At 41.4% G+C, this 27444-nt stretch overlaps 1 protein-coding gene across 3 annotated transcripts in view; it reads left to right on the top strand.

The window, feature by feature from the left end:
- znf827 (zinc finger protein 827) overlaps window positions 1-26598 on the top strand; it is an 85362-nt gene extending 58764 nt beyond the window's left edge. The window contains exons 6-15 of one of the 3 annotated variants that reach the window (XM_088302439.1): window positions 8243-8494; window positions 10846-10900; window positions 11005-11105; window positions 12898-13035; window positions 14236-14413; window positions 15727-15893; window positions 19433-19639; window positions 20132-20309; window positions 21740-21792; window positions 21928-22071. In XM_088302439.1, the coding sequence (XP_088158565.1) occupies window positions 8243-8494; window positions 10846-10900; window positions 11005-11105; window positions 12898-13035; window positions 14236-14413; window positions 15727-15893; window positions 19433-19639; window positions 20132-20309; window positions 21740-21788 (1325 nt within the window). In that variant the 3' untranslated portion in view covers window positions 21789-21792; window positions 21928-22071. Of the gene's footprint in view, window positions 1-8242; window positions 8495-10845; window positions 10901-11004; window positions 11106-12897; window positions 13036-14235; window positions 14414-15726; window positions 15894-19432; window positions 19640-20131; window positions 20323-21739; window positions 21793-21927 lie in introns of all 3 variants that reach the window. The other 2 variants (XM_088302438.1, XM_088302440.1) reach the window with 2 other exon arrangements.
- Window positions 26599-27444: the final 846 nt, after the last annotated feature.

Here is a 27444-nt window from a genome sequence, read left to right as displayed (position 1 = left end):
AGCTTGCAGTTAAAGTATAAATGACCTGCCTGCACATTCAGCTGAAGAAAAAAAATGAAATTTTCATATAGATACATACACACACACACACACACAGGTTTTTCCTTAGTCAAATTGAGGCAGAGGTGTTACCATCCTGACCACGCGCCGTGAAGTGCATGCATTTCGTAAATTCAACTCACCCACTTTCTTTTGCATGCAACGTACTTGAAGTTGAGTGTTCCGATAAGAATGTGACTTTAATCATGTTAAAACATTCATTTATTTAGACTTTGTACATACACTTTAAATTGAAAGTGCATTTTATCACCACATCTTGTAACCAGACACAAACCATTTCAGTCTCCTCTTTTTAATTCTGTAGACCCTCATCATGCAATCCTTGTAGAAAACTGCATTATTTTAGCTTTTGTAACTTTATGAGTTGAATGTTTTTAGGGTCTACCATATTTAATATACTGCTCTTCTGCTGCTTTGCGAATGGCCGTCATCTCATCTCTTTTTAATATGTCCAGCCTGTAGTTGGTTGATGGCTGTCTCACTCGGGAGGCAGCAATTGCCTGCTGCGTTGGGCCACAGTGCTTTTGGCATGAATAACGATGCATGCCTTCCTCAGTATGTCTGAGCCAGGTAAATTGATTTAGCCGCTGCTTGTCAAAGCCACTGGCTCTGGTGTTTTTAAGATCTGGAAAGCAGAATAAAAAATGTTTCAATCACAAAAAACGTTGGATTTCCGTTCATTTTGCTCCTCATTGGAAACACCTCACTCGTCTCGTCCTGTGCTGCATTCTGACCCTTGCAAGCACTTGTCCCTTGTTAACTATTTTCAGAACTGACATAAATTTACATGTTGACACGATTACAAATTATTGAATTTTAACTGCCTTTTACGTCAATTTCTCTTCTCTGTTTCACCCGGACTCTTTACTTTTCTCCTCACGAGGTCGCTTTTTAAAGTAGTGGCGGATTTTGCCTGACATATCTGCAAAGACGACTTGATTTGTTTCTTCTTCAGGAGTTACTTCTGGTCTCCACAGTGCAATGCTGCAACTGCACTTAAAATACGCAGCTGCGCAAAGGGACAAATTTAAAAAAAAAAAACTGCATGTAAAACTGAGTTAGTTTTGATCATTTTGGTCAATAGTTGTGAGGATAAGTGGTTCAGCAAATAGATGGATGGATGGAAAAATTGTAATCAAGGAGAAAAAGAAAGCTATCAGAACAGACTTTGAATTTAAATATACTTTCTATTTGATGATTTGACATCAAATTCAAAGCTTTTACTTAATACTTGTTTCGAGCTTCATTGAATAAAGTAGAAAAATATGATTAATCGTGATTAATTACAGAAAACTGTGCAATATATATATTTATTGATATCCACATCTCTCAACACACACCCCCACACACAGTAGGGGTGTGCATCTCCAATAAAAGACTCAACACGTATCTCGGTATATGCAGTATATTTTAAAGATCTACTCACACCTGATTAATAACAACCAATTTTCCAATTCCAACCGTTTTTTTTCTTATAGCCCTAGTAAAATCTAAGGCATACGCTTAGCTCAAACAGTCACACTCACTCACACACCACACCACGCAACGCAATGTAATCATCCGGCCATGTCAATTTACAACAATGGCGTAATCTGGCGTCATGTAAAAGCTGCGTTTGGTTTCGGGCGGCTGTCCTCCCCGTGCCCCTTTCGGTGTGTGGCCGCTCACTGACCCCCCCATCCGCTCCCAATCCCCCTCCGCTTCCCAACCTTAGCGTACTTCTTGCTGTCTCCTTGTTTATCACCACCGCTGACTCCCTTTTCGCTTTTTTTTTTCTTTGTTGTCGCCTCGACCTTATTTGGTGACTTATGTTTATGGTCGTTTGTCGGCGTCGGGTGCAAGCCGGAGCGAGCTGGTTAGCTGAGGATCAATGGTAGCTGCCGCAGATGTGTGTGAAGTCTGCAGGCTCCCACATGACACACCGTCTCCACACTGCAGCCCTTTGAAGCAGCGTGAACTCTTCACCCCCTGTCTGAGGAGCAGGTTGGAGAGAGTAGAGGAAGGAGATGCGCTTGTGGGGGGAGGGAGGGATGCGGAATAACAGAGCAAGGACAGGGGTAGACTCGGATGTACCAAGTAGGGGAGGAGGTTGTCACTTTGAATCGAACCGTCTCCCCTCTCCCCTCTCCCCTGCACTACCCCCAGGTGTTCTTTTTTTGGCACCGTTTGACAATGTTTCCCCTCTCTTTAGCCTTCCGTCTACTCCTACGTCGACGCTGCAGCCAGGTTTTCATTTCGACGCGTCAAAGATGTGCCAATGCGTTTTCGGTTATTAATGCCGTGACTTTATTTACCCGTCAGTGCGTGCGTGTGTGTGTGGGCTACACTTGACGGAATTGTTGTTGACATTGGGAAGTCAAGAGTTTATTGCTTAAAAACACAACAACCTCAGGCGCTTTCTGACTTAGTTTTACCCGAAATAATGGGTGTCTGTTGTAATTTATTCCTAATATATGTGTAATACATTGCATGGAGGGAGTGAGGCTCACTTTTTAAGTTGCGTTGCCACCGACAGTTCCACAAAGTTTTCGTTCGCCATACTTCCGGAGAGCAGACCCTGTTCTCAAACAAACAGAACCATACCGATTGGTGGAAACTAGGTCCCGGCTGATTGATTATTTATTTATTTATTTATTATTGTCAAGATGGCCAGCTATCACACGGTGGCCAACGCTAGCTACTCTTCTGCTAAAATGGTTACTTAGCACGATAACGATGACGAAAATATTTCATTAACGCCCCTTTTTTCCATGACCATAACAAGATGATGACAAGCTAAACGAGGTTATTTGATGAGGAAAACATGACGTGACCTACTTGAAATTTTCCTTGACGAGACGGGACGGGAGGAAATTGTTAGCGTGTGGTTCGTCAGACGCTCAAAATTTATGACATACCTTCCTATTGTACAGGTAATCTGTCTTTCAAAACATTGCAATGAAGTGCAACCTATCTTTTGTTTGGGCACGCCCACCACCGGGACAGCACGCAGGGCGCATGTGCCGCGCAGCCACCGTCACACATACTGGTGTCGCACGAACTCGTCTGCGGTCATTCGTCTCCGCTCACACACTGACACGTGTTCCTATGATGGACCATGGCGACAGTGACACTCACAAGGCTACTTCACTCTGATAAGCACAAGCTGGTACAAGTAAACTAGTCATATGTTTGATAGAGTTTGTACTTGTGCTACTGTACTACAAGTCTACTTCAAGTCCATGTTGCTAAAGCGTTTTGATTTTATGTTGCTTTAAATGAAATAAAGCCACAACAGTTCCCAAATAAAACGTATTGGTTCTCTGCTTATCTTGGAGCAATGAGCATTGATTCCACTGTTACGTTATCTGTTTGCTATTGGCTGGAAACCTTGTATGCCTTTTTTTAACTAAAACGGACTAAAACCTTTGGGAGTTTTGGTCTAATAAATTTACAAAAACTAAACTAAAACTTTTTGGGGCCTTTCCGTCGACTAAAACCAACTAAAACCTTTTCGAGTTTTCGTCAACTAAAACCTTTTCGGGTTTTTGTCAACTAAAACCTTTTGGAGTTTTCGTCAACTAAAACCTTTTCGAGTTTTCATCGACTAAAACTATCACGAATAGGAATGACTAAATCTGACGAAAACTAAAAAGCATTTTCGTCCAAACTAAGACTAAATCTAAAATGCCTGCCATAAACAACACTGCCATATTAGCAGTATCCTGTGGTATTACAGTAAACACAGATAAGTGAGTTTTCCAGGGAATTGCTGATGGGTTCCCCAGAACAAAGAAAACTCAGTGACTGGTGAATAGATGGTCCACTGAAATATGCATGCCAAGCCAGTAGTTGGTGATGTCACCTGTGTCTTAAACAAAACAGTTTTCCAAATACCCTTCGTACTGGTTGGTACTGTAAAAGTAGAAATGGAAGAAACATGGCTCTTTTGAATGTTATTGTCAGTAAATGATAGGTTTTAAAACTCGCCATACAGTACCGTATGTAGGTAATGCAACTCCACCAAAACAGAAGCGTACCAGTCTATGTAATAGACGCGTTCCCTGCAGAAATAATTGGAAACACTGTAATATGCGAAGGGATTACATTCTCTTCAATCTGTTTTCAGTTAAAAACAATAGTTCAGTAAACTGAATGTATTTTGCTGCTTCACACATTGGACTTAATTTGCATTATCTAGCTCAAGCACCACTCAAGCGTTCACTAGCAGAATTAATTTAGTTAGTTTTTTTTCTTTCTTTTTCAATTTTTAATCAATAACAAGCCACCTTCACGCTTGAAAATGCTTTGACTCGTTTACAGGTTAAACCACAGAGAAAAGCGTCAAGTGGCTTCAAAATGAAGGACGCCAAAAATGCCAGAAATAGCGTCGCATTAATTCAACTCATTTTTATGCGAGGGATATTTAGTGGGATCCGAATGGGAGCACTTTTCCTGTTTTTTTTTTTTTAAGCTTCATAACAGTCGCAGTTAGTTTTGAAATACTCAGAAGACTTGCAAAATTTTTCAGCACGCTCGCTAAAAATATTCAAACACTTTACTTGAAGTAAAGGGATGAAAATGTGATGTTTTATGGCTCTTTAACAGCTGTGGGTGTAATAGAAGCAACTCTCTCCACAACTAACCAAAGCAAAATGTGTATGTGTATGTTCACGGACCTCCCAAAAGTCATAAAAGTGTCTTTGACCACAGAGCTTAATGTATACAACAGTTCCCCGCATATCCGAAAAAACACCAATGGAAAGCCTCTAGAACTAAAACGTTCATTTGCAATTCCAGAAAATCGATACTTGTAGATGCACTTTACTAGATACACTTGCAGGAACTTATAATTCTTGATAAATTGTAGTTCGTCCAACAAAAATGTTCCCAGACCTGTCGAAAGTATTACCTACCGTTCCAGCAATGTCTTCTTTTGGACCCCAACATTGCCCTGTGAATGGTTCCCACAGACCCCATGGGGGTAAAAAAAACAAAAAACACAAAAACTCAGCTAAACCGTTTGCGGAGCCAGTCTTTTCGGTTATTACTCAGTTGTCTTGAATGCTGATTGTTTTATTTGACATTTGAGGCATGTTTTTCCAAATTGTACCACTTTTGGATTTGAGTAGTTCCGCTGCATTCTGAAATATGGCGAAGGCGTAAGTGGACTTCTTTTTATGGCAAGGGAACATTAGGTCAAGAAAAAGTATCATCGGCGTGGGAGTGTGGCCATATTTTCCAATTTTATGTGGTGACAAGTGGACTTTGGATAGGGGATACGGGTGTTCTCCATCAGATACCTCCCACCCGTGCCGTGCCATCTCCGGGTAACGCCGATAAACATGTTTGTGTCGGCGAGGCGTAGGAGTTCAAGTTCATAGCTGTGACATTTAGCGCGTGTTTTTTTCCCCCCTAGTTGTTAAGGGTAGCGATCCTGTGACGGATGCTCAGGCGTCCCCTGGTTGACCCCCTTATACCCTCTTTAAAGCCGGCCAAACAAGCACCGTCCCCAACCCCCACCGCCACACCACTACCAACACAACCACCTGATTAAGGGATTAGAGGGGTTTGATGCTTGTTTGCATCCCCCCTCTTTGTCCTGCCCACCAATCAAACTGACACCTGGACTTTTATTAACTCCCCCAAGGGTTTTTTTCTTCCTTTGTTTGTTTGATACCAGCATAAAAATGTTTTTTTTTTTTTTTTTTTCAAATGATTTGGTTTCTAGCTTTATGAGCTAAGGACGGATTGATTAACGTTGCATCATGGTTCATTTCGATTTCCCAGAATTAAAAAAAAAAAGTGGACATAATTTATAAGGGAGCGTAAAATAATTTGAAATGTTCATCATTTTTGGCTCATTGACATTAAGAGATTTTGATTTCTCGACAGACCAGGAAAACCTACAATTTAATGGTTGAAAAAAAGTAGATTTTTATTTTTTAAATTTCAATTATCTGACAAATGTTCATTCACATTACATTGGGGTATATGGAGGTTTAGATTTAAATTAAAAAAAATTTTTTTAATAAAGCCTCAACATTTTCAAAATGAATACCCCGCCGGCACGACCCCCGATGATAGCTGGGATTGACTCCAGCATGCTCGCGACCCTCGTGAGGAGAAGTGGCTCAGAAAATGGATGGATGGAAATAACTAACGATTTTCATTTAAATTATTGGACATACCGGTAATAAAAAGATGTAAATATCCTTGGTCAACAAGCATTTTCTGTTTTAGTAGTAGAAAACGTAATAGCCGGTCAACAGACGCTTTGCAGTTGTAGTGTTTCTTTTATTTTTTTAGGGATTATCTCCAGAAAGCAATGTATTTCTATCACCACACATTTTGTTCTTTTACTATTACAAAAGTAATGTCTCTTTGTTAAGTGAAATTTTGTACTTTTTGTAGGCGTTGGTCCAGAAAGTAGTTTCAACTCATCATCAGTCATTTCCCAATTTTACAAAGATTGTAAATTTCTGTTGACAAAGGATCCTAGCTTTTGTACACAATTCTACTTATTGTACTGAATGTCTGCTGACCAACGACGTGCCTGCTATAGATTCCTCAAACGAGCAAAAAGGGGCGTAATTAAAAAGCAAGTCATGTATTCATTAACACATTCAACTGTTGCAATCTGTTTGCCACCAAATCCAATTTAGCACATCAAAATTAATTGCCGTGAAATGTGCAGAAGCTTTTTTGGCCTTGAACCAAATGATCATGGCCATATTCACACATTATTACTAGTGCATAACAAGAATGTAATTCATCATATATATTCCTTTGAATAAATATGTCAACATTTCTGCCGGTCTGTCTGTCATTCATCTCAGCAGAAATACATCAAACCTGCTACTACTGGAGATTTTCTCGGGAGTGAATGAGTGGAATTAGAGCTTAAAAATAAGGAAGCAGTCCCAATAGCAGGATTTAGTCGTTTAGCATGGCGCTGTGCGTTTATTGGGGCAAGGGGGCACCGTGAGGTCACGCCACCGTCTGATGGCGAGTGTCTGGGTACGCAAAATAGCAAAACACTCCACATGAACCTGGCGGCCAAAATGTGTATGATAGCCACAACGTCAGTGTTGGGCTTCACTGAGCACAAACGCTGTTGACTCACTGGGCGAGTCCAGTTGAAAGGTGACATGGAGCAGGCACGCTAAAAATAGTCAAGCGAGATGTGGCATCTGTTAGGAATGTCCCCGCCGACTGACTCTCCTCGCTCTCTAAGGTTATACGTGAGTTAGTAGCGCCTTGAAATTATTGCCAGACAACTGGAATGCAGGTGGTGCTACAGATGTTAGCAAAATATAGGTTTGTTGTAATTGAGTGGACATCAATTCAAAAGCTGTTTCCTTCTGTGTGTATGCGTCTTGATGACATCATGAGCATCAGTCACTACAGTGGAGATTTATTTGAATGCAGAATCCTTCTATATGATAATGTTGGTGTCAAACGTGTGCATCAATCACAACTGTGGCCATTCAAAAGATATTTCCTTCAGCGTGCATGAGTCTTGTTAAAGTTGATCATCAGTCGCTGGCAGCTGAACGCTGGCAGTGGAGGAAATGACACTTTGTCGGAGAATAAAAATTGCTTGTGAATACCTTTCCATTGGAGTGACGTTGGGAGGACACGCTCGGCTTCATGTAGTGACTGATGTAAAACTTGGACTTTGGACTCGTGCATATAAAAGGAAATTATAGAAAATTAAAGGCAGAATTGGTTGAGTGTGTGTAAGTACGTAAGGTACAGTGATGGCTTGGAATGTGATTTTCAAGATACAAGCCATCCTTTGCTTTTATTTATTTTTTCCCCCTTTGACATGCAATTGCAAACTTGAACTACAAGTGCCTCGTGGTGGCAGTTAACTCAGTTCCACTCTCCTCAAACTAAGTAGCACGTTGCCAAATATTGAACTAAAAAAAAATGCTGTTTAATGCCACTGCCACCTACTCTCAAACTAACAAAAAAAAAAAAAACAGAATCACACGTGTATTTAAAACATTAGCTTTGCTTTGTGAATTTGTCAGCTTAGCTTCATGCTAACAAACGTTGCACAAATCCATTGGCATGGTAACATAGTTGTGGTTTCAGAAGCAGCGCATAATTGACCACAAACTGAAGTGCAACAACTTTTCCAATATGCCGTTTTGTGCTTCAAACCCGACTAGCAAATGTCTTCATCCCTGCACAGAGAACAACAAAGACGGCCACTTCCAGAAAGTCAAGGTAAAAGCGGAGCCCATGGAGGTGGACCCGGCGCCTGCCGAAGTCTCGTCACCCGTTGCCCCACCTGCTCCTCTTCCTCACCTGCTGGCTTTCGGCACTTTAGGGGCGCGCGAGAAGATGGAGCCGGCACCGGAGCCTCTGGCGCGCCCCCAAAAAGACCTCTTCTCCCAGGACATCTCGGTCAAAATGGCCTCCGAGCTCCTCTTCAAATTGTCAGGTGTGTTTTGAATGCGTTTGTCCGAGCAAGGACGGCAGACATGGTGCGTGCGTGTGTGGCGCGTGTGTGTATGTGTATGCGAGTGTGTGTGGTGTGCTTGTGTGGGCACGCATATGTGGGCTGTAAAACCTTCCATTTCCGTCCTCACCGTTGTAAAGTCAAGGACACGACATATCACGGGTGACCTCATGGCTGACATTGAAGCTGAAATACGCGTGAGTCTTGATGAAGTTGGGCACAGTCACTGCCCTGGACATTTATTGAAAATCTCTTTCTTTCTATATACACGAGTCGTGATTAAGTTGACAATTATTCAAAAGCATTCAATTATGCAGGAGTCTTCGTGTAAAGGTTTTGCACCAGCCTTTATAGTAGGGTTGGGCAATTCATCAAAATGTCATCATGATTTCGATTTTGTTTTCTCACAATCAAAAAGACATTATTATCAAAGAAAAACAACGTGCCAAACATTGCGCTGTGTTTATGCAAGTTCCTACGTTGTCAAGGTACCCTGAATGCACCATGTTTCATTGCAGCAAGCATGATCAGAGGCAATGTAACATCCTATTGACAGGCTAACCAATATTAACGCTATAGAAACACAAACAGACAGGTAATTTAGCGAAACTCAAAGGCAAATAATCTTCCTAATCTGTGAAAAACGACTTATATTATTGAAGTTCACCACTTTCTTCAACTTCTTCTCTTCCTAATGTAATTGTGCACTCCATGCGTGGCCCTCTGTTACAATAAACAACAGTTTGATATCAAAGTTGTGTATCAGCCGCTCGAGTGTGGAACTTCCTTTCTATACGCATGAGTCGTGATAAAGTTGCGTATCAGTCGCTATCGGGACCATGTTTTAACACTTCCCACCAATATAAAACCATCCATTTCCATCCTCTGGTTGTTTAGTCAAGCACAACTTTTGCTGACATCCAAGCTGTTGGGCCACGTGTTTGTATTTCTCCATGAGGGCCGACCTCCTTCCATACAATTCACACACAGGGCTACCTTTTGCACGTCGCCTTGTGTACATACCCACCTTTACACATTCCCCCCACCGGGCCTGTACAAATGTCCGCTCCAATCCCACCCCCCTTCTCTCATTCTGTCTCCCTTGACTCGTTTTCAGACATGCCGGCTCAAGCACACTTGGCTGCACACACTTCCCCATCCACCACCCTCCCTCCCTACTGCCTTTACATTTCTCCCATGCTGCATCGCCATGGCAACATGGAAAGAGCCCTCTGTCCTTGGCGAGTGGTGTGACAAAATGGGGAGGGGGCGGGGGGGTTGTTGGCGGGGGTGCCACCCAGGGAGGCCGGGGCATCTCTGGGGCCTGGCAAACTGCGACAACTGCCACAAAGGAGGATCTCGATGCAAAGGGAAAAGGTGCGGAGTGGGTGGATGGGGGGGGGGGATCTTGGTGCAAGGCTGTCACACAATGAGCAATCAATATGAATTACCCGCAGCGGTAAGACCTCAGAGATGCGTCGGTGGCAAGAACGCCGGGGGGGATGCTTGGCCGCTTTGGAGATGCTCCTCGTCTCCTTGAAAGTCGCACGTGTGGCTTCTTCTTCTCTTCCTTGGCTGTCGGCAGCATATTTTCTGTCTTATTTGAGTTGGCATGTAACTTCTGCTGGTAAATGTCAATCAGGTAAGGCCAGAGATGTTTGAGTGCATCATGACAAGAAGAGTGGTTTTGTAACCACATTTTCACAGTTCTGAACAAAAAAAAAAATCTTAAATCGATCTGACAGCTGCAACTCATCCAGAAAGCTGCTGGTTAAGTTTTTACTCACTTAAAATGTAGTATGCTGTGCCACCATGTTTTTAACATGTAATAATAGCAAAAAATAAATAAAAGTAACTCAAAGCAACACAAACGGTGCAGCAATATAGTTCACCATTCAATATGACAGTACCCAGATTGCAGGCATTCTATTATGCCATGACTAAATGTTAAGATCGGGGATGTCGATTGTGGCTATGTAAAGCCCTTTGAGACTGTCTGTGATTAAGGGCTATACAAATAAAATTGACTTGACTTGACTTGACTTGACTTGACTTGACTTATAAAGTACAATATTATAAAATGCTATTTTTCTCATGAACAAAGAAAGCACATTCCAAACTTTTTTTCCTGGGTGCAGGGGGTAGTTTGGTTGGACATCATTAATTCCATTTCCATTCATTTTATTGAGAAAAGGTCATTTGTGGTCACAAGGCACCCCTCTACTGTGTGTTTGTGACAATCCGACAAATCACCCACCACAAATACCCAAATCAGCTTGATTATCGTTATGTGTAACCTGCTTAAAAACGCTTGTCTCATTTTTGTTTTACAGAAAAAGTGAGCAAAGCCAACAACCACAAGGATGGTAATATGGTGGGATTTAACAGGTGAGTCAAGAATTAAAAAAATCAAATAAAATAAAGAGCAGAAAGAACCAGAAATATGTATTTGTTGTAAACACGGCTTTTGGTCTCCTCTGCGTCTTTTCCAGCCCGTTCTTGGACGAGTGCTTTCGACAATCACCCTTCAACTCGCGCTCCAAAAGCTCCTCCCCCGCAGAGGCCAGCTCCTCTACCCGGGCGCCTTTCCACGGTAACACACACACACACACACATACGCGCGCGCGCACACAACACATGCACTTTTGGTAGTAAAAAACAGAAAAAGACAAAGGCTTTCCACATCTCAATTAACTACATACTGTCAACCTCCAGCTCGCTGCTTGGATCTCAAACGAGCCTTTGGGTTCTGTGCGCCCCTTGCCCGGGGCGTCCCCCCTTAGTCTCCTTTCCTTTGGCAGCCGGCGGTCCAGAGGTTAATTAGCCTGTGCCAGCTTTACCTGTCCCACTGCCAGTTAATGGAAATCTGATTGGCTCCTGGGTGTCAAAGAGTGGCCTCAAAGTTAATTCAACACCCCCCCACCCCACACACACATTTTTCCCTTGTGTGTTTGAACCTCTGCTGCTCCCTTTAACTCCATTCCTCTTTTAAGTCGTTATCTGCTCTCCGTGTGAACACATCCGCACCCGCGCTTCCTTGTTCCACTTGTCTTGACTCAAAACATTTTGACACGTTTTATTGGAACTGTGACATTGTAAAGTGTCTTGAATATTTTCCCGTTGCTACATTGTTGAACAGTTGGAATGCATGGGGGAAAAAAATTAAGTTACCCCCACCCTACAAAAATATGAAGGAAGATCAAATATTAGAAAATATATTAAAAGATACAAAACATTTCAACGAAATATTACAAAATCACACGAAAATACTTGAAAATAATTATTAGAATGAAAATGAAAAGAATGGTACAATCGTGTGTCTCTTGCCGGTGCCCCAATGTGTGTCTTTGATGGAACTAGTTACCCACTTGAAGCCCCGCGGCACGACCTAATTGGCTTAATTGACTTGCTGTTTGTCAGGTGGCCGTCTCCCAAGTTTGGCCGGCTTGTTGTCGTCTGACGTGACTGGACCGTGCCTCACCTCTCACCCGTGAGGTGGATGCCTTCGCGAGCGTAGACCCAATAGAAAGTTATTCCCTGCACGTTGGCAATCCCTGTCCTAATCGGAACCTTGCTAATGTCAAGGCTACGCCAAAAATGTTCATTGGTCAATGTAGAAACACAAAATGATTTAAAAAGTCAAGAACGAATACTAGGAGGAAGAGTACTAACTAAGACCAAACAAAATGTACCCCTCTTTTTTATTTAGTTTTATTTATTATGAATTTAAAAACATTTGTTTTAACTTTCAAGCTAAAAATAGAATAAAATGATGCACAAATAACAGCAAAAATACCAAATGTAAATATATTTATTATACATAAATTGAAATATTGGATAAAAGAGAGAAATACTAAATATCAGAACAAAAACATTGAAATATTCAATGAAAAACTTACAAAAAATATGAAAAATAATTTACATCTTAGACAAGATTTAGTTTTTAATAATGAAAAAAATAACAACTATTAGAAAAGTGAAAAAAGAAAAGAAGGCACAATTTATTTTTTAGACAATTAAAATATTAGACAAAAATAGGGAAAAACATTTCACGAAAAACAAGTTTTAGAACAAAATACACAAATACTTTGATTTAAAATCTTTGCCACTTTGTCATTTGTCAAATACACACATTTTGTAAAAAAATAACATCAATATTTAATTAACAGATATTAACAATATTTAAAAAATATAAAAAATATTAGATGGCAAATATGCACTAATCATTAGGAATGAAAGTAATAAAAAAAACAAAAAGCAAAATATTATACAACCTCAAATCAAAATACAGTCTACATACACAAATATTTTGAACAGTTGTTGTTCTCAAGCTGTTGGTGGCATCAGTGCAATGAACAAAGACTGTCCTTTTGTTTGCGTTATAGATTCGGAAAAGGAAGCCGGTGAACCGGGCAACGGGATCTCCCAGTGGCGTCTCAACGAGCAGCTCTACACGTGTCCCGTCTGCGGTAAAGTGTTTGGGAGGCAACAGACTCTGTCGCGTCACCTGGCCCTACACACAGGTAACAGGGGAAACAATTATGTCAGCTTCCCGTGTTTTAATCATGTGTAACTCATTTTTTTCCCAGTGTACAAAAAAATCATTTGCATTTACTTGATTAACACATGTACATCATTTGTACATGATTAAAAAGTAGTGAACTGAATTGTCATTTTTTTTCCCCTCTTTTCCCCAAAAATAAATGTTACGTGAATAAAATGTGCAACGGTAATGCTAGCCATTTGAAATCGTATTACGGTTTATCGGTGAAATGTTTTGTCCATACGCAGCCACACCAATATGCACATCGGTAAATGAGGTTGAACTAGACAAGATTGCCCTTTCTTTAAAGAGATTATAACCGCGATTAGTCTCACCAGGAAACGTGCCCTATCTCATTACTCCATTTGAATGATGCATCCTCACACACGTGCACTAGAATTTCTAACTTCCCGTGTCCCCCAACCCACGTCGACCATCGATCTTTTCCGTCGTTGCTTTTTCTCGTCCCACTTCCGGGATTTCAATCAGAAGCCGATTAAAACAAAGGGGAAAAATGAATGCGTCCTCCTCAGGAGAGGGGGAGTGTGGAAATAGCATAGCGCACCTAATCAAAGAGCGCACAAATTGAGACCCGTGTTGAAAATGCCCCCCCGACACAATTGGACATGCACGCACACACACACACACACACACACACACGCACCCCAACAGACACACAAAACCATCTGAGCATGTTGGCTGCGAACAGCTTGGCCAGACCACAGAGAGCAGAAGCTAGGGCATATGTCACCGTGGTGGTCTTTTTGGTCTCCCCGGCGACATAAAGGTTGCCTGGCTTTGTGTCCTCCGGGCAAATGAAAGCAAGTGCGTGCCTGCTTCAACAAAGCTGGTATTTTGAGATATTAATAAAATGAATGAATCAGATAACAGGACATATGAGAAAGAAATTACACATGTGTATAGTCTTAAAGCTTTGCAGCAAAGTGCAAACAGCCGGCGGTCCTGTCTAGACCGTTTGAGGGTATCGGCAGAGCAACAACAAGGTTCGATTCTGTTCTAGGCGTCGTTTTCAAAGTAGCACATGAAAATTTTTTCTACCCTCCTACGATTAAATTGGCAGTGGGTTTAGCGAAGGTGAGGCACGGCAGAGTGCGACTCATGTGAGCTAATGTGTGTGCGCGCGTGTGTGTGTGTGTGTGTGTATGTGTTTTTGTGGCAGAGGAGAGGAAGTACAAGTGTCACCTGTGCCCCTACGCCGCCAAGTGCAGGGCCAACCTCAATCAGCACCTGACCATCCATTCCGTCAAGCTCGTCAACACGGACGCTGAGCAGATCGTCAGTGCAGTCGCCGCCGCCCCCGACGGCGCCGAGCGCAAGAATTGCGCTTACTACTACAGGTGATCATTATCAGCCATTAAGTTGACACCAGTGATTTTCCAAGTACAGTTTTTTTTATTTATTTTATTTAAATAAGAGTAGCTTTCAGCAATGTTGAATTAACTCTTTAGGAATAAAACACATGTACATTATGGTGGTATATACTGGGTAGCTGAAGTCTTTGGAGTTATACCAGAGTCTCGCGGGGTTTGCTGAGGTTTTTGTTCCTCCAATTTATACAATTTCTGTGGTGTTCAACTTAAGTAACTGATTGTCTACGTTTTAGAATTTCTTTTGAGGGGAAAAGTGGGCAAACACATTTTTAAGGAATAACCGATTTAATATACTTAATGGTGAACATACTATACCAAGTACTTAATACAACTATTAATATATGACATGGTATAGATAATTTAAAGGAACTCTCCAGTTCTGACACAAAATAATTAAAAAGGCTAAACATGTATTGAATACAAATTAAATGAAAGTATGTCAAATTAAAATGCAGTATCTAAAAAAAAAATCAATGTAGATACATAGATTTTGATGTGCCCTGCGATTGGCGAGCAACCAGTTAAGGTTGTACACGCCCACTACCCAAAGACAGCTGGGATTGGCTCCAGCATGCCTGCGACTCTCGTGAGGAGGAGCGAACAGATAATGGATAGATAGGTTTTGTTAAATAAAAAAAAAATTCTCAAATTCCAGCTAGTGGTTCAGTGCCAAATAAGTAGTGATTAAAATAATACATGCAATAATTATTGCGAGCTAAATGGAAAATATATAGAATTCCACCACTTCAAAATCACTAAACATTTGAGGACGCCATGTGCAAGATGAGGCGAAAAATCATAAATTCAAGTTCGTACTCATAATTTATGTGCTAAAAATATCATAAATAAATAGTAATTAATGAAAAAAAATGTTAATTGAATTCCTCCATTAAGTGCTGGCCGGCGCTAAAAATTTGGGGAGAAGGTGCAAAATTTGTCTGAATAATAAAAATGAAAAGAAAATATCTTCCTCTCGTTCTGGCTGTACACACATTAATAAAGTTCCCAATTTGTCAGTACTAAAATAGTTTATCATCAGTACACATTATGCTCAGTATTCTGTCGCCAAGAGACATAGGCTTAGTTTAGCATGAAGGCAGGTGTCATGACTCCGTTTAAGTGCACTGACTTTGCATTGCTTTTGCTGGCTCTAATGAATCCGTCATTCAACTAATCTGCATCAAAGCTCTCAAAAGAAGCCAAGCTGTGCCACTTAGCAAATGCGTGCTGGCGTTGGTTGACACATTGCGTCTCCCTCTCTTTTTCTCGCTCTCTTGCAGCTGCCATGTTTGCGGCTTCCAGACGGAGCTCAACGCCCAGTTCGTGGGCCACATGTCGCTCCATGTGGACAAGGAGCAGTGGATGTTCTCGCTCTGCTGCAGCATCTGCGACTTTGTTTGCATGGAGGAGGGCGACATGAAGAGCCACATAAGCACCGGACACGCAGGTAACCACGTTTGAAATCTTGTCTGTATATGCAACTTACAAAGCGGCAGCTGGGTGCCTTAAAATGGCTGACTCAAAACGTCTTGCCAGTCTCTGTGAAAACGTCTCCTGTGGTGGCACTAGGTTGCGCTGTGGAATGAAAAATCGACTATAGAATTGTTCAGTTAACTCGGTAAGCTTCCCAAAAATTTTAAAATACTCAAAGGATCAAGAATTGAAGCGCACCTATTTCACCATACATATTAAAACAACATAATAGCAAACTATGTTTAGAAAATCAAAGTTGGGACATACTTTGGATCATTCAAACATAGTTATGGTTAACTTGGTTCATTAAAACAAAAGTAACATTGAACTTGGTTCCAAAAAACAAAGTTACATCTAACTTTTTTTTAAACCCAACTTATGTTAAATTGGTTCATTAAAACAAAAGTAACATCGAACTTTGTTCAATAAAACAGTTAAATCAAACCTTTTTTAAACCCAAGTTATGTTAACTTGGTTCGTTAAGTCAAAGTTACAGTGAGCGTTCTTTATTGAAGCAAAGTTACTATAAACTGCAGAATAGTTTTTATGAACAAAGTAACCGCTAACTTGGTTCCTTAAAAACTTATGGTGAACCGGCGTCTTGAAAAAAAGTGACAGTGAACTTGGTTTATGAAAACAAAGTTGTGGTAAACTTGGTTTATCAAAAGACAGCTGTTGCAGACTTGTTTTAAAAAAACAAAGGCATGCAAAATTGTTCTCGAGGGCCATTGTTTTTTTTTTTTGTTTCAAGAAAAAGAAAAGATATGAACTTGGCATATTGAAACAAAATTACAATGGATGTGGGATTATTGAGTATTTAAGTTATTTCAAATTTGATTATTTAAACAGAGAACGTGGTTTACTTATGAGAGCAATTTTTTTTCAAAAATGAACTGCAAATTGAGTTTATTAAAATAAATTCATGACAAACTTGGTTATCAAAACAATAACAGTGAATTTAGTCTATGAAAAAATGGTTGCTGTTGTTTATTAAAAGCAGCAAATGTGAAATTGGTTCTTCAGAACAAGTAGTGACCAACTTGCTTTATTAAAACCAAATTTCATCAAACTTAGATTGCTCACTTTTGTTGTATGAAACAAAGTTAGATTGTACCAAGTTAGAGTAAAACCAAGTTTGTTATACTAAAAAAATTAAGTACAATATTAAGTATTATTTCCTTTGCCTTTGATATGGACTTTATTAGGCGTTTATTTTATTCAGTTTTCTTTTTTTTCTTCATTTTTTTGTTTTGACTTTTAAAGCTACTCGTGATCCTTTGCTGATGGATGGCACACATTTTTTTATTGCTGTTGTTTGTCTTTCCCCACTGTTACTCCAAGTGTGTGTGCGCGCTGGCGGGCTTATTGAGTGCGTACGCGTGGGAGTGGCAACATGAGGGAGGGTCTTCAGAGGCCACGGTGGCTTTGTTTATCTGGCAAGGCTGCTGGCCCTCATCTAATGTTTGTTGCATGAAGTTCCTCCGTCAGTCGGTGCCACGTCGACTGCGTGGATCCAGACCAGAGTGGCCGCGCTCAGCGGTGCGTCGGCAGTTCAGGGAGCTCGACCCCCCCGCAAAGTCCCATCCCAAGTGCACGCCACCCGACTCAGCGGGGGAGGGGGCAAATTGCTTCCCCATCGCAGACATTTTGGGCGAAAGCCCTTTGTTGAGGCGCGTCTCCGCCATCTTTGGCCGTGACCCTCCGTGTCCCACGGCACGTCCGTCTACTTCTAATTCCGTCGCTCTCGCTTCCTCGTGAATGAAGATGTGGATCAATAATAGCATGCTGCTTCCTGATTGGTCTGCAAAACAAAGCGGGGGCCTCAATCACAGCCATGTGTGTGCGCGTGCGCGCATGTGCACATCAAGCAAAAATGTGAGATTATTTCTATGGTAGCTCTCTGATGACAAGAAAGTTTTTCATGCTTCAATACAATACAGAGCTACTGCAGTATTCCCAAAATTTATTGAGGCAAGTCGCATATTTTACATTAGAAGAATCTCACAGCACACCATGAAACAAAAATGAACATGTGACTACACTGTTCAGTAATGCACGTCTGCTATCTATTGGAAGAGCGTTTGATTTGTTCTGCCTGTCACGACACCGCTGGAATAGATAGATGAACAAAGATTTGTTATTCAAGGATTAAAACATGTCTTATGGGCAGGAAGCGATTCCAAACTAAAATGGACTACCAGTCTCATATTTAAATTCCTCTTGGATTATTGATTTTACATTTTTAGTACAATTCTGCGGTTAATGACTAATTTTGCCACCACACCTATCAGATTTAATTCAGTGAATGTCATTCATTAGCTCAAATTATCCATCCATCCATTATCTAAACCACTTCTACTCACAAGGGTTGCGGGCAAGCTGGAACCTATCTTGGCCGTCTCCGAGTAGGTGGGGGACAACCTGAACTGGTTGCTAGCCAATCGCAGGGCACTCATAGACAAAAAACCACGACCGCTCACAATCACACCTTGGGGCAGTTTAGAGTGTTAAATCAATCTAACATGCATGTTTCTGGAATGTGGGAGGAAACCGGAATAAACCCACTCAGGCACGTGGAGAACATGCTAACTCCACACAGGAAGGCTGGAGCTGGACCCAAACCCTTCACTTCTGCACTGGGAGGCCAAATAGTTCGATCATGGACTGGTTAGCACGATGGCCTCACAGTGCAGAGAGCGTGGGATCAATTCTGGCCTTTCTGTGTGTTGGTTGCATGTTCTCCCCGTGTGCATTGGGTTTTCTCCGGGTATTCCACTTTCCTCCCACATCCCAAAGACATGTTTGCTAGGTTAATAGAACACTAGATTGTCCTTAGGTGTGAGTGTGAGAGTGGATGGTTGTTTGTGTTTGTGTGCGATTGGCTGGCAACCAAAGTTGATTAATGAAGCAAAAGAACAAACTTGTTTTATTGAAAAAAAAAATGTAAAGTTCATTCATTAAAACTAAGACAAAAAACCAAGACAAACAAATAAACTTTGTTTCATCACACTTGGTTCTGTAAAACACGAGTTTCATCTCGTGAAATAAAATGAAGGCAAACTTGATGAATTCAAACAATGTGATGGCCAATTTTGTTCATTTAAAAACAAAGTCATGGCAGACTTGGTTGAGTCAAACAAAGTGCATCTTGGTTCATTAAGACAAAATTGTGGTGAACTTGGCTGTTTAAAACAAACTGATGGCCAACTTTTATTAATAACGATGGCCAATTGATCCCTTCCAATCTCAGCTTGATAAAACAAACAACAAATACTAAACTTGGTTTATGTAAAAAAAATTAAGTTCGTTAAAACATAAACATGGCCAACTTGATATATTAAAAACAAAATAGTGTCAAACATGGGTTCGTAAAACAAGGCAGTAATAAATGTGTTTTTTTACACTTAAGACCAAACATAATGGTGACTACTCAAAAACAGCAGCAGCTTTGTTGCCGTCTGTTAACTTTATGTCATCTGACTTCCTGCCCCTTCTCATCCCGTACCATTTCAGGCCTGAATTCGAGGAGTCCACTCAGCGAGACCAAGAGCACGTCATCATCCCTCTCTGCGCTCAGCGACTCGCTCAACAGCTCGGAGGGCGGCGACCTCACACACGGCGCTGGCGAAGAACTCAAGAGTCTGCTGGCCCCGCCCTCCTCGGCCGGCAGTCAATCCAGTTCCGGGAGCCATTCGGGCTCGGAGGACAAATCCGATAAAGGTAAAGCGACTGAAATGTAAATACAGGCAGGCCCCATCTTCTGATTACTGCACACTTCTGAACATTGGGAACATTTTTAGACTTCCGCAAGTCAGTGTACAATCCAGTACAAGACACTAACTCAGCATGTCTGCATTTTTGTAGGACCTCTTATGTCGTGACAGTCTAAACCAAGGACTCACTGCTTCTGTCTTTCTTAATGGAACACTGAACACTAATTTTGATGTGTATGTGGCGTGGATTGAGTATAGAGCCTTGCGGAACACCAACAGGATATAATCACAGAGGGTCCTCATTCAATAATGAAATTCCGATCCTTATGTTACCCTCATCTGTACTTAATTCTGAAAACTTTTAATTGCCTCAGGTGTTGTGTGAGTCTAAAACATGGCCGCATAAATTGTTTTCAAGATCATTCAGCCCTATTTAAAAACAATTAACAAAACAATGGAACAGAATAACAATCGCTAACTTGTACATCCCTCTGCCCAGGATTCGAATGTGTGTTCTGCACATTTGTGTGCAAGACGCGTAGCATGTACGAGCGCCACCTGCAGATCCACCTGATCACACGTATGTTCGAGTGCGACGTGTGCCACAAGTTCCTGAAGACGCCCGAGCAGCTGCTGGAGCACAAGAAGTGTCACAGCGTCCCCACCGGAGGACTCAAGTAAGGAAAGCAAGTACAGTCACACCTTTCCTAAACTCCGCCCATCCTCCTCCCCTCCCTCACCCGTCACACCACGTAGTGTCATTGGGGGACTGTTTAACCTCACAGATTCATGTCATGTTGCCCAAAAGCCAATTGAAGTGTTTTCATCTCATGCGATTGTTGATTAGCACCGACACTGACTGAAAGAAGCTACGAAGCTAGCGTCGATGATAATATTGCTCTTCACTGTGGCGTGCAGTAGAAAATGTAATGCTTTGCACCTTTAGGGGAAGACCACAAGACTCCGTTGACATTTTGCTATTTGCTAGTGACTCTCATGAAATTCCATCTAAGTAATTCTAAACTTGTCTGTATTCAGTTACAGCAAAGTGCCATTATTAAAGTGGTGCCTTGAGTTCGGATTTTGAATTTGCTACATGACAATGCTCACAACTCAAAACAGCCATGTTTCATTTCATCATTGATTCATTTTAGCAACCCAGAAACAAATGCTAATCGTTAGCCTGTGTGCCTCTGGAGTTTCCTGTTGCATGTTAGCATTAAGCTCTCAAGCTATGTTTTAAAAACACGCGCAATTCACTTCATTTTATGTGTAGTTCGAAGGTAACCCCTAGCTGAGAGCAGAAAGAAACAACTTGACGTCTCTTTTGTGAAGAATATTTACTCATGTCTGCCAGCTGCCATTTGCTGTCAAATAAGTTGGTTCACCTGCCACCACACAGCGTGAATGTCTCAAGTTTTCTTTTTGTTGCAGTTTTTTTTTTTTTAATCGTTGATCAACAGCTTAAGTTGTTTAAGTCACGTCACTCGTATCTCAAGACACGCTGTAGTGGGTTGATTAAAAAAAACAAGTAAATAAAATAGGGCAACATGGTTTATTAAAACAAAGGTAACAGAGACTTTGTTTATTAAAATGTCCTGAAACAAAAACTGTCCGGTGGATTTGCCTTCCAAAAGTAAATCAGTCATTCGCGTGCCCTTTTTTTGGGCCTTTTTTTTTTTTTTGTTCCTCCTCCTTTTTTATGGTCTTCATCTTTGTCATCATCTGCTTCATCTTCTCCTTTGCTGTCTTCTTAGTCTTCATCATCGGCTTCCTCTTCATTGTCCTTTTTGTCTTGTCATCTCCCTCGCCGCCTTCTTAATCGCCTCCATCTCTGTCATTGCCTGCTTCATCTTTGCCAACCTCTCTGTCTTCCTTTTTGTTGTCGTCTTTGGTTTTTGGAGCAACTCCTACCTGTTTCTGATACAGCGTCACTGTGGGAGCGTATCGCAATTGCAGTTAAACATGACACTAATTTAGTGCAAGGCTGCGCAAATAATAGCAGTTGATGTCAGAGGTTTTCGAGCTGGAAGCGGCCTGAAATTAGGCGGTGGTGGCCGCCTCCAAATTTCATATGCAGGAAAAACCCTGTGATTCTGTTCTGCAGGGTTTGTGAGGCGCTTTGGGGCCCAGAGCAGATGAAAGGTGCTATTTAAAAATGTAAGTGCCACTCCATTCCTCACCCACGCCCCTCCTGTCCATCATTATCAATATCCGTCCACCTCCCCGCTGATCTCGCCAACTTTAACTATTCGCGTGTCCTCCCTCGGCCCCTTTTTGCGCCGCCCCTTCCAGGTGCCCATTCTGCATCTACTCCAGCAGTCGTCCGGCGGCCATGGAGTGCCACCTGAAGACGCACCTCCAGACGGAGCACCGCTGCCGCATCTGCCAGGGACTGTGGCCCGACCGCCCCTCCCTGGAGGCCCACGCGCGCGCCCACCGTCTGGGCAACCACTACCGCTGCGAGCGCTGCGGCTACCTGTCCAAGACGGCCAACAAGCTCATCGAGCACGTGCGCGTGCACACAGGCGAACGGCCGTTCCACTGCGACCGCTGCCCGTACCGCTGCAAGCGCAAGGACAACCTCAACCTGCACAAGAGGCTCAAACACGCGCCGCCCGCCCCCCGGGCAGAGGCGACGGAGGAGGGAGGTGGCGGCGGGGCGGGGCGGGAGACGCCGGACGGACTTTCCGTGTCCCGGGCACTGCGCTCCATTGTCTTGACCCGCACCCTGGGCGGCGGCCCTCGCCTGGCCCGCCCCCACAGTCGGCTCCCATTGGGCGGCGGCGACATGGACCCGTACAGGAACTGCGAGCGGGTGCAGCTGATCCCCCTCACCACCCTGTTCACCCACAGTTTCAAATTACACCCCCCGCCCCGCCTCCCAGCCGCCACCCAGTCCGCCGCCCCCCCTCCCGCCTCCTACAAACACTCCTTCCTGGCCTACCTGGGACTCACGGAGAGGGCTGAGACTGTTTGACTTGTTTTTTGGGGTTTTATTTTTCGCAGTCAGACTACAAACATTTCTAAGAGATGTACATTCTAACAGAAAAGAAAAAAAAACATTTATATCCAAAAGCTGCTTTTTTTTCTCCTAAGTTGACTGAATTTTACGACAGCTACGTTGGACGAGCGCTTAGCACCGGGAAGCTAACAGTTTTCTAGCTCGTTTTCAAGCTGCATCGAGATAGCATGCCTCTTTCTGTGTTTCAAGCTAGCTTAGGAAGCTAACGTTGACTTATTGGTCGGATTTTTTTCGCCGGTGAGACACAGAACCAATGAAACGGACAAAGGCTCGTTTCCAAAGCAGACGCCTCAAACCACGCACTTATTTATCAACCTTGTACATAGTTTTGTAGCCCCTTGCCCATCTTTTATAATTTGTGTCATTTTCTTTTGTATGATGGTCAAACCATGTTATGCTTAGCTGCTGCCTGACGTCACCCCCCCCCCCCTCCTAGGATTTGAGAATCAAACCTACAAATTCGACATCCCAATTGAAGATAATTTTTGCACTCATCCGATCCCCAACGACAAAACGATATACACCAACCTAATGGGTTAGCAGAGGTGGCCAGCCGGAATTCGGTTGGTCACCGCAGAGCCGATTCAAATGGTGCTTTTTGAAGCTTTTTGTAATTTTTGTGTACAAAAAAAGAAGCTAAATAACAAGGAAAAAATGTTCCAAAATGACTTGAATGAATGTATTTTTGTTGATGTAAAAAAAAAAAAAAGTGTGAACAGGGACATCTTGTGTGCTGGTAAAAAGATGGAAAATTGCCTTTTTAACTTTTTATGTTTTTGTTTCTTTTCTTTTTACTGAGCCTTTATCATGACATATGTTTTCACTAACAACCATTGATCATCCCTTAGCTTGCAGCAGATGCACTAACAACGGAATGGGCATTTGATGAAAAATGTATCAATCGAATTGAAATTAGAATTTCTTTTACTTTGTTTTTTTTTTGTTTTGTTTTGTTTTTTTAAAGGAGAATATTCCGAACACCAGTTGCCATGCCAGAATAATCATGGATGTCATAGTCAAGTCGTGCACTCTATTTTGCCTCATCAACAATCAAGTACAAGAGGTCCGGGCTTCACAACCGAGTTGTTGTTTGAAGGCTATGCTACAGTAACGCAGTTGTACATTCAAAATTACAGTAAACATTTCAATAAAAAAAAAACACTAGTAGGCTATAAATGGGGGGGGGGGCAATCAAATGAAGAACTGTAAATATGACACTAACTGATGCTGAGCCTTGTGCAATGCAAGACGTGTTCTTACGCCACTGCTCAAATAAATTAATTGCATGACATTTGTATCCTCGAAATCTCATGTCATTGTCGTAAACCAAGGACACTGCACTCTAATTTTCATACTGCCGAGTAATTTGGAGATTTATGTAGAGTGGACCTAATCTAGAGCTTTGTGGAATACCACCAGTAGCTCTCTATTGGGAGGCCTTGATTTACGACTTAGTTCGTTTGTACAACGTTGACCGTATTTGTACACAAGTCCGAACACAGTGTAGTCTATCAAAAACCTACATTAACAGCAAAGCCATAAATACAGTAAAAGTTTGTTTAAAAACCACGTTTTCTCCATGAACATAAAAAATATTATACAAAAAAATTGAAATGGCCCTATCTGAGCAAGCCTTTGTCTATTTTTACGTCAAAACCTTATATCTTGTCTAAAATCAGAAATCCTCTGTATCTACATTTCTTAATGAGATGCAAAGTAATTTGGACATTTATGGAGTGTGGACCTGGTACAGTCTCTGTCTATAGCGGGGGTGGGCAAACTTTTTGATTGGTGGGCCTCAATGGGCTCTAAAATTTGACAGAGTGGCCGGACCAGGAGCAGATGGATGGAGTGTTTTGGTAACCTTACCTCATCTGAGAAAAAAAATACATTTAATTTTAAAAGCAAAACAAAAGCATGACAACAAAATATCTGTCTTTGACACACCACAGTATTTAGAAAATAAAACATTAACAAGGTTTATTCATTTAAATTTTTTTTTTCAAGTTCGGCGGGCCGGATTAAAACGTTTAACGGGCCGCATGTGGCCCCCGGGGCCGTAGTTTGCCCACACCTGGTCTTTTATAATGAAGTTTTGCTCCCAAACTACAGTCGCAATATAACCCTAATTTTTTACGGACTTCTGAATGCGCCTTAATCTATCACTGACCTACGCTAACACAGCTGTTAAATTATAATTAAAATCCCTATGTTTTTGAAAAACACTTGTTGGCGATAAATATAAATCCATCAAATGATAAACAGTTACTAACCAAGTGGACCTCTTGTATTTTATTGTTTTGGAACAAGTCATTTTGACAGTTTTGTATAGAGTCTTGTCTACAGGGGGTACTTGGTTTACAACGCAGTTCCCTTTCGACGGCGGCGGCAGAACCCGAATTTGTAAAGTTGTAAGTTGGAACTCAGCAAAGTCTATCACTAGCGGCTGTCAAAACAGTTGCAAAACCGAGACCCTCTGTAATCGACTATCATGCCTATCCCTAATAGTAAAGTTTTGACCCATCCCTTAAAACATCAACTCAGCACTTAAATTCATGAACACGTCTAAGGCAAAAGCACTTAAAAAGCTTCAAATGTGCTGGCTAGAAAAACAACTCAATCAAGACACCATATTGCTCAATGGAGACACATTGTGTTAATTAGAGAGTCAGAGGAGAAGCTCATCCTGGGAGCTGAAAGGGACCCCAGGCTAAATTTGTGATCTACGTTTTGTTTTGCACAGCGCTGCACTTTGATTTCATGATGAGACTCAATGGCCGTGTTCTTTTGATTTTTGAAAAGTATCATGTTACTCGTTGAGTGAAAATGTGTATCTCCACATTTTGTGATTTTTTTGTAATGCAAGTAAACGTCAAAGTTTCTGTTTCACTTTTTTAATTTGATGATTGAAATGGCGTCAAAATTAGAAGTTCTCAAGTTCAAAGAAATGTTTTTGCAATTGCTTTTCATAAAGTGAAGAAAGCAAACTCAACTTTTTTTTTTTCCAAAATATTTTCTATTTTTAAGAAAAAAGCTTTGGGATATTTTTTTTTAACAAAAATTGACAAATGTGTTCTAAATCTGGAAGAAAGAAAAAGTCCCCCAACACACACACGCGCACACACACACACACACACATTTACTAAATTCATGATTATCACTGAACACCATCATCATGTGGCCTTCAAAGCCTGAATCCCTTGATTGTAAAAGGACTCCTCTACCCTATTTTTTTATCCATGACACAAATGCATTTTTTTCTAATTTTTTATTTAATTATTATTATAGTTTTATTTTCCACATTAAATTAAGCCAGATTGGACGAGGGAATTGTTTTCGACCAAAACGTGCGTAGCCGCGGGACGTGATGTTAGGATGCAATCCGTCACATCCTGTTTTGTTTTGTCTCCCTGTTGTTTACCAACTCGCGATCACGTTCCTTTTTTTTAGACGCTATTTGCTATTCAATCAAGCCCCCCCCCCAAAAAAAAAAATAACACATAGTAATAATAATAAATTTGAATATATTGAATAACCAGTTCTTTGAGCATTTCATAGGTTGTCATTAATTTTGCGATGAACACTTTGCACTCCCCTGCCGTTAGCATGACTTCTCAAAACTTTAGTCCCTCAGTTAGCATCTTAGCACTTCTTTTCTTGGTTGGCACCATTTTTACGATAGAGAGGGGAAAAAAAGGCTCAATCCACTGCATCTGCTTTGGTAACAATTGGTATATGCTGTACAAAGCTTTTTTATATGATTATTATTATTATTATTATTACTCCATGGTTAAGGCTGTACAGGGTTGTGACGATAACTGGTAAATACATCATTTGTACTTTTTTTTTTTTTGTATTTGTTTCTTTGGTATTCTCTTTATGTTCAACATGCCAGATCTAAATGTAACAGGATTTGAAAGTAAAGCTTACATCAAATATTAGCACGTTATCTTGTCTTTTGTTGTTTCCTCACACTTTTCAACATCCTTCAATTACTCTGTATTGTTGAGACACCTCAAATGGGTGATATTAAATTGATATTTATCGGTTTCCTTCCTTGCTAAAAGATAAATTTAGCATTGATGAGACTGACTGCTGATGATCATATGGCAATAATTGAAGTGATAATTATTGTAATAAATCATTAACATCTGTATCTTCACAAAAATGAATACTGTATATTATTAATGATCACATAGGGCAGCTCGGTGGACGACTGGTTAGCACGATGGCCTCACAGCGCAGAGGTACAGGGTTCGATTCCAGCTCTGGCCTTCCTGTGTTGAGTTTGCCTGTTCTCCCCGTGCCTGTGTTGGTTTTCTCTGGGTTTCTTCCCACATTCCAAAAACACTCTGGGTGTGAATGGTGAGCGCGGTTGGTTGTTTGTCTTTGTGTGCCCTGCGATTCGCTGGCTACCACTTCAAAGTGTGCCTACTGCCCAAAGACATCTGGGATAGACTCCAGCACGCTCGCGACCCTCGTGAGGAGAAGCGGTTCAGATAATGGATGGATGTATAACAATCACAGAATTAAGGGCACATTTGTTGTTTTAGAAGTTTGTACTTTGCTTTTATTGAGACCCCTGATATATATTTATTTTGACCTAATGATATATTTTTTCTATTCTTATATTTTAGTTTGTATTTATTTTTACTCCTTATACAGCACTTTGTATGCAGTAATGGTTGTTTATAAAGTGCTCTACAATTTAAGGTGAGTTGCGTTCTCAAATTTGGGGATACAATAGATGCATTTAACCCTTTGTGACCTTACCATGGTGGAGGTGT

The sequence above is a fragment of the Idiotropiscis lumnitzeri genome, chromosome 8 (genome assembly GCF_059441095.1).
Source record: "Idiotropiscis lumnitzeri isolate Australia: NSW breed Sydney's pygmy pipehorse chromosome 8, RoL_Ilum_1.0, whole genome shotgun sequence".
Classification (NCBI taxonomy): Eukaryota; Metazoa; Chordata; class Actinopteri; order Syngnathiformes; family Syngnathidae; genus Idiotropiscis; species Idiotropiscis lumnitzeri.
The sequence above is the reverse complement of the archived record's forward strand: the minus strand, read 5'-3'. Positions and strand labels throughout refer to the sequence as shown.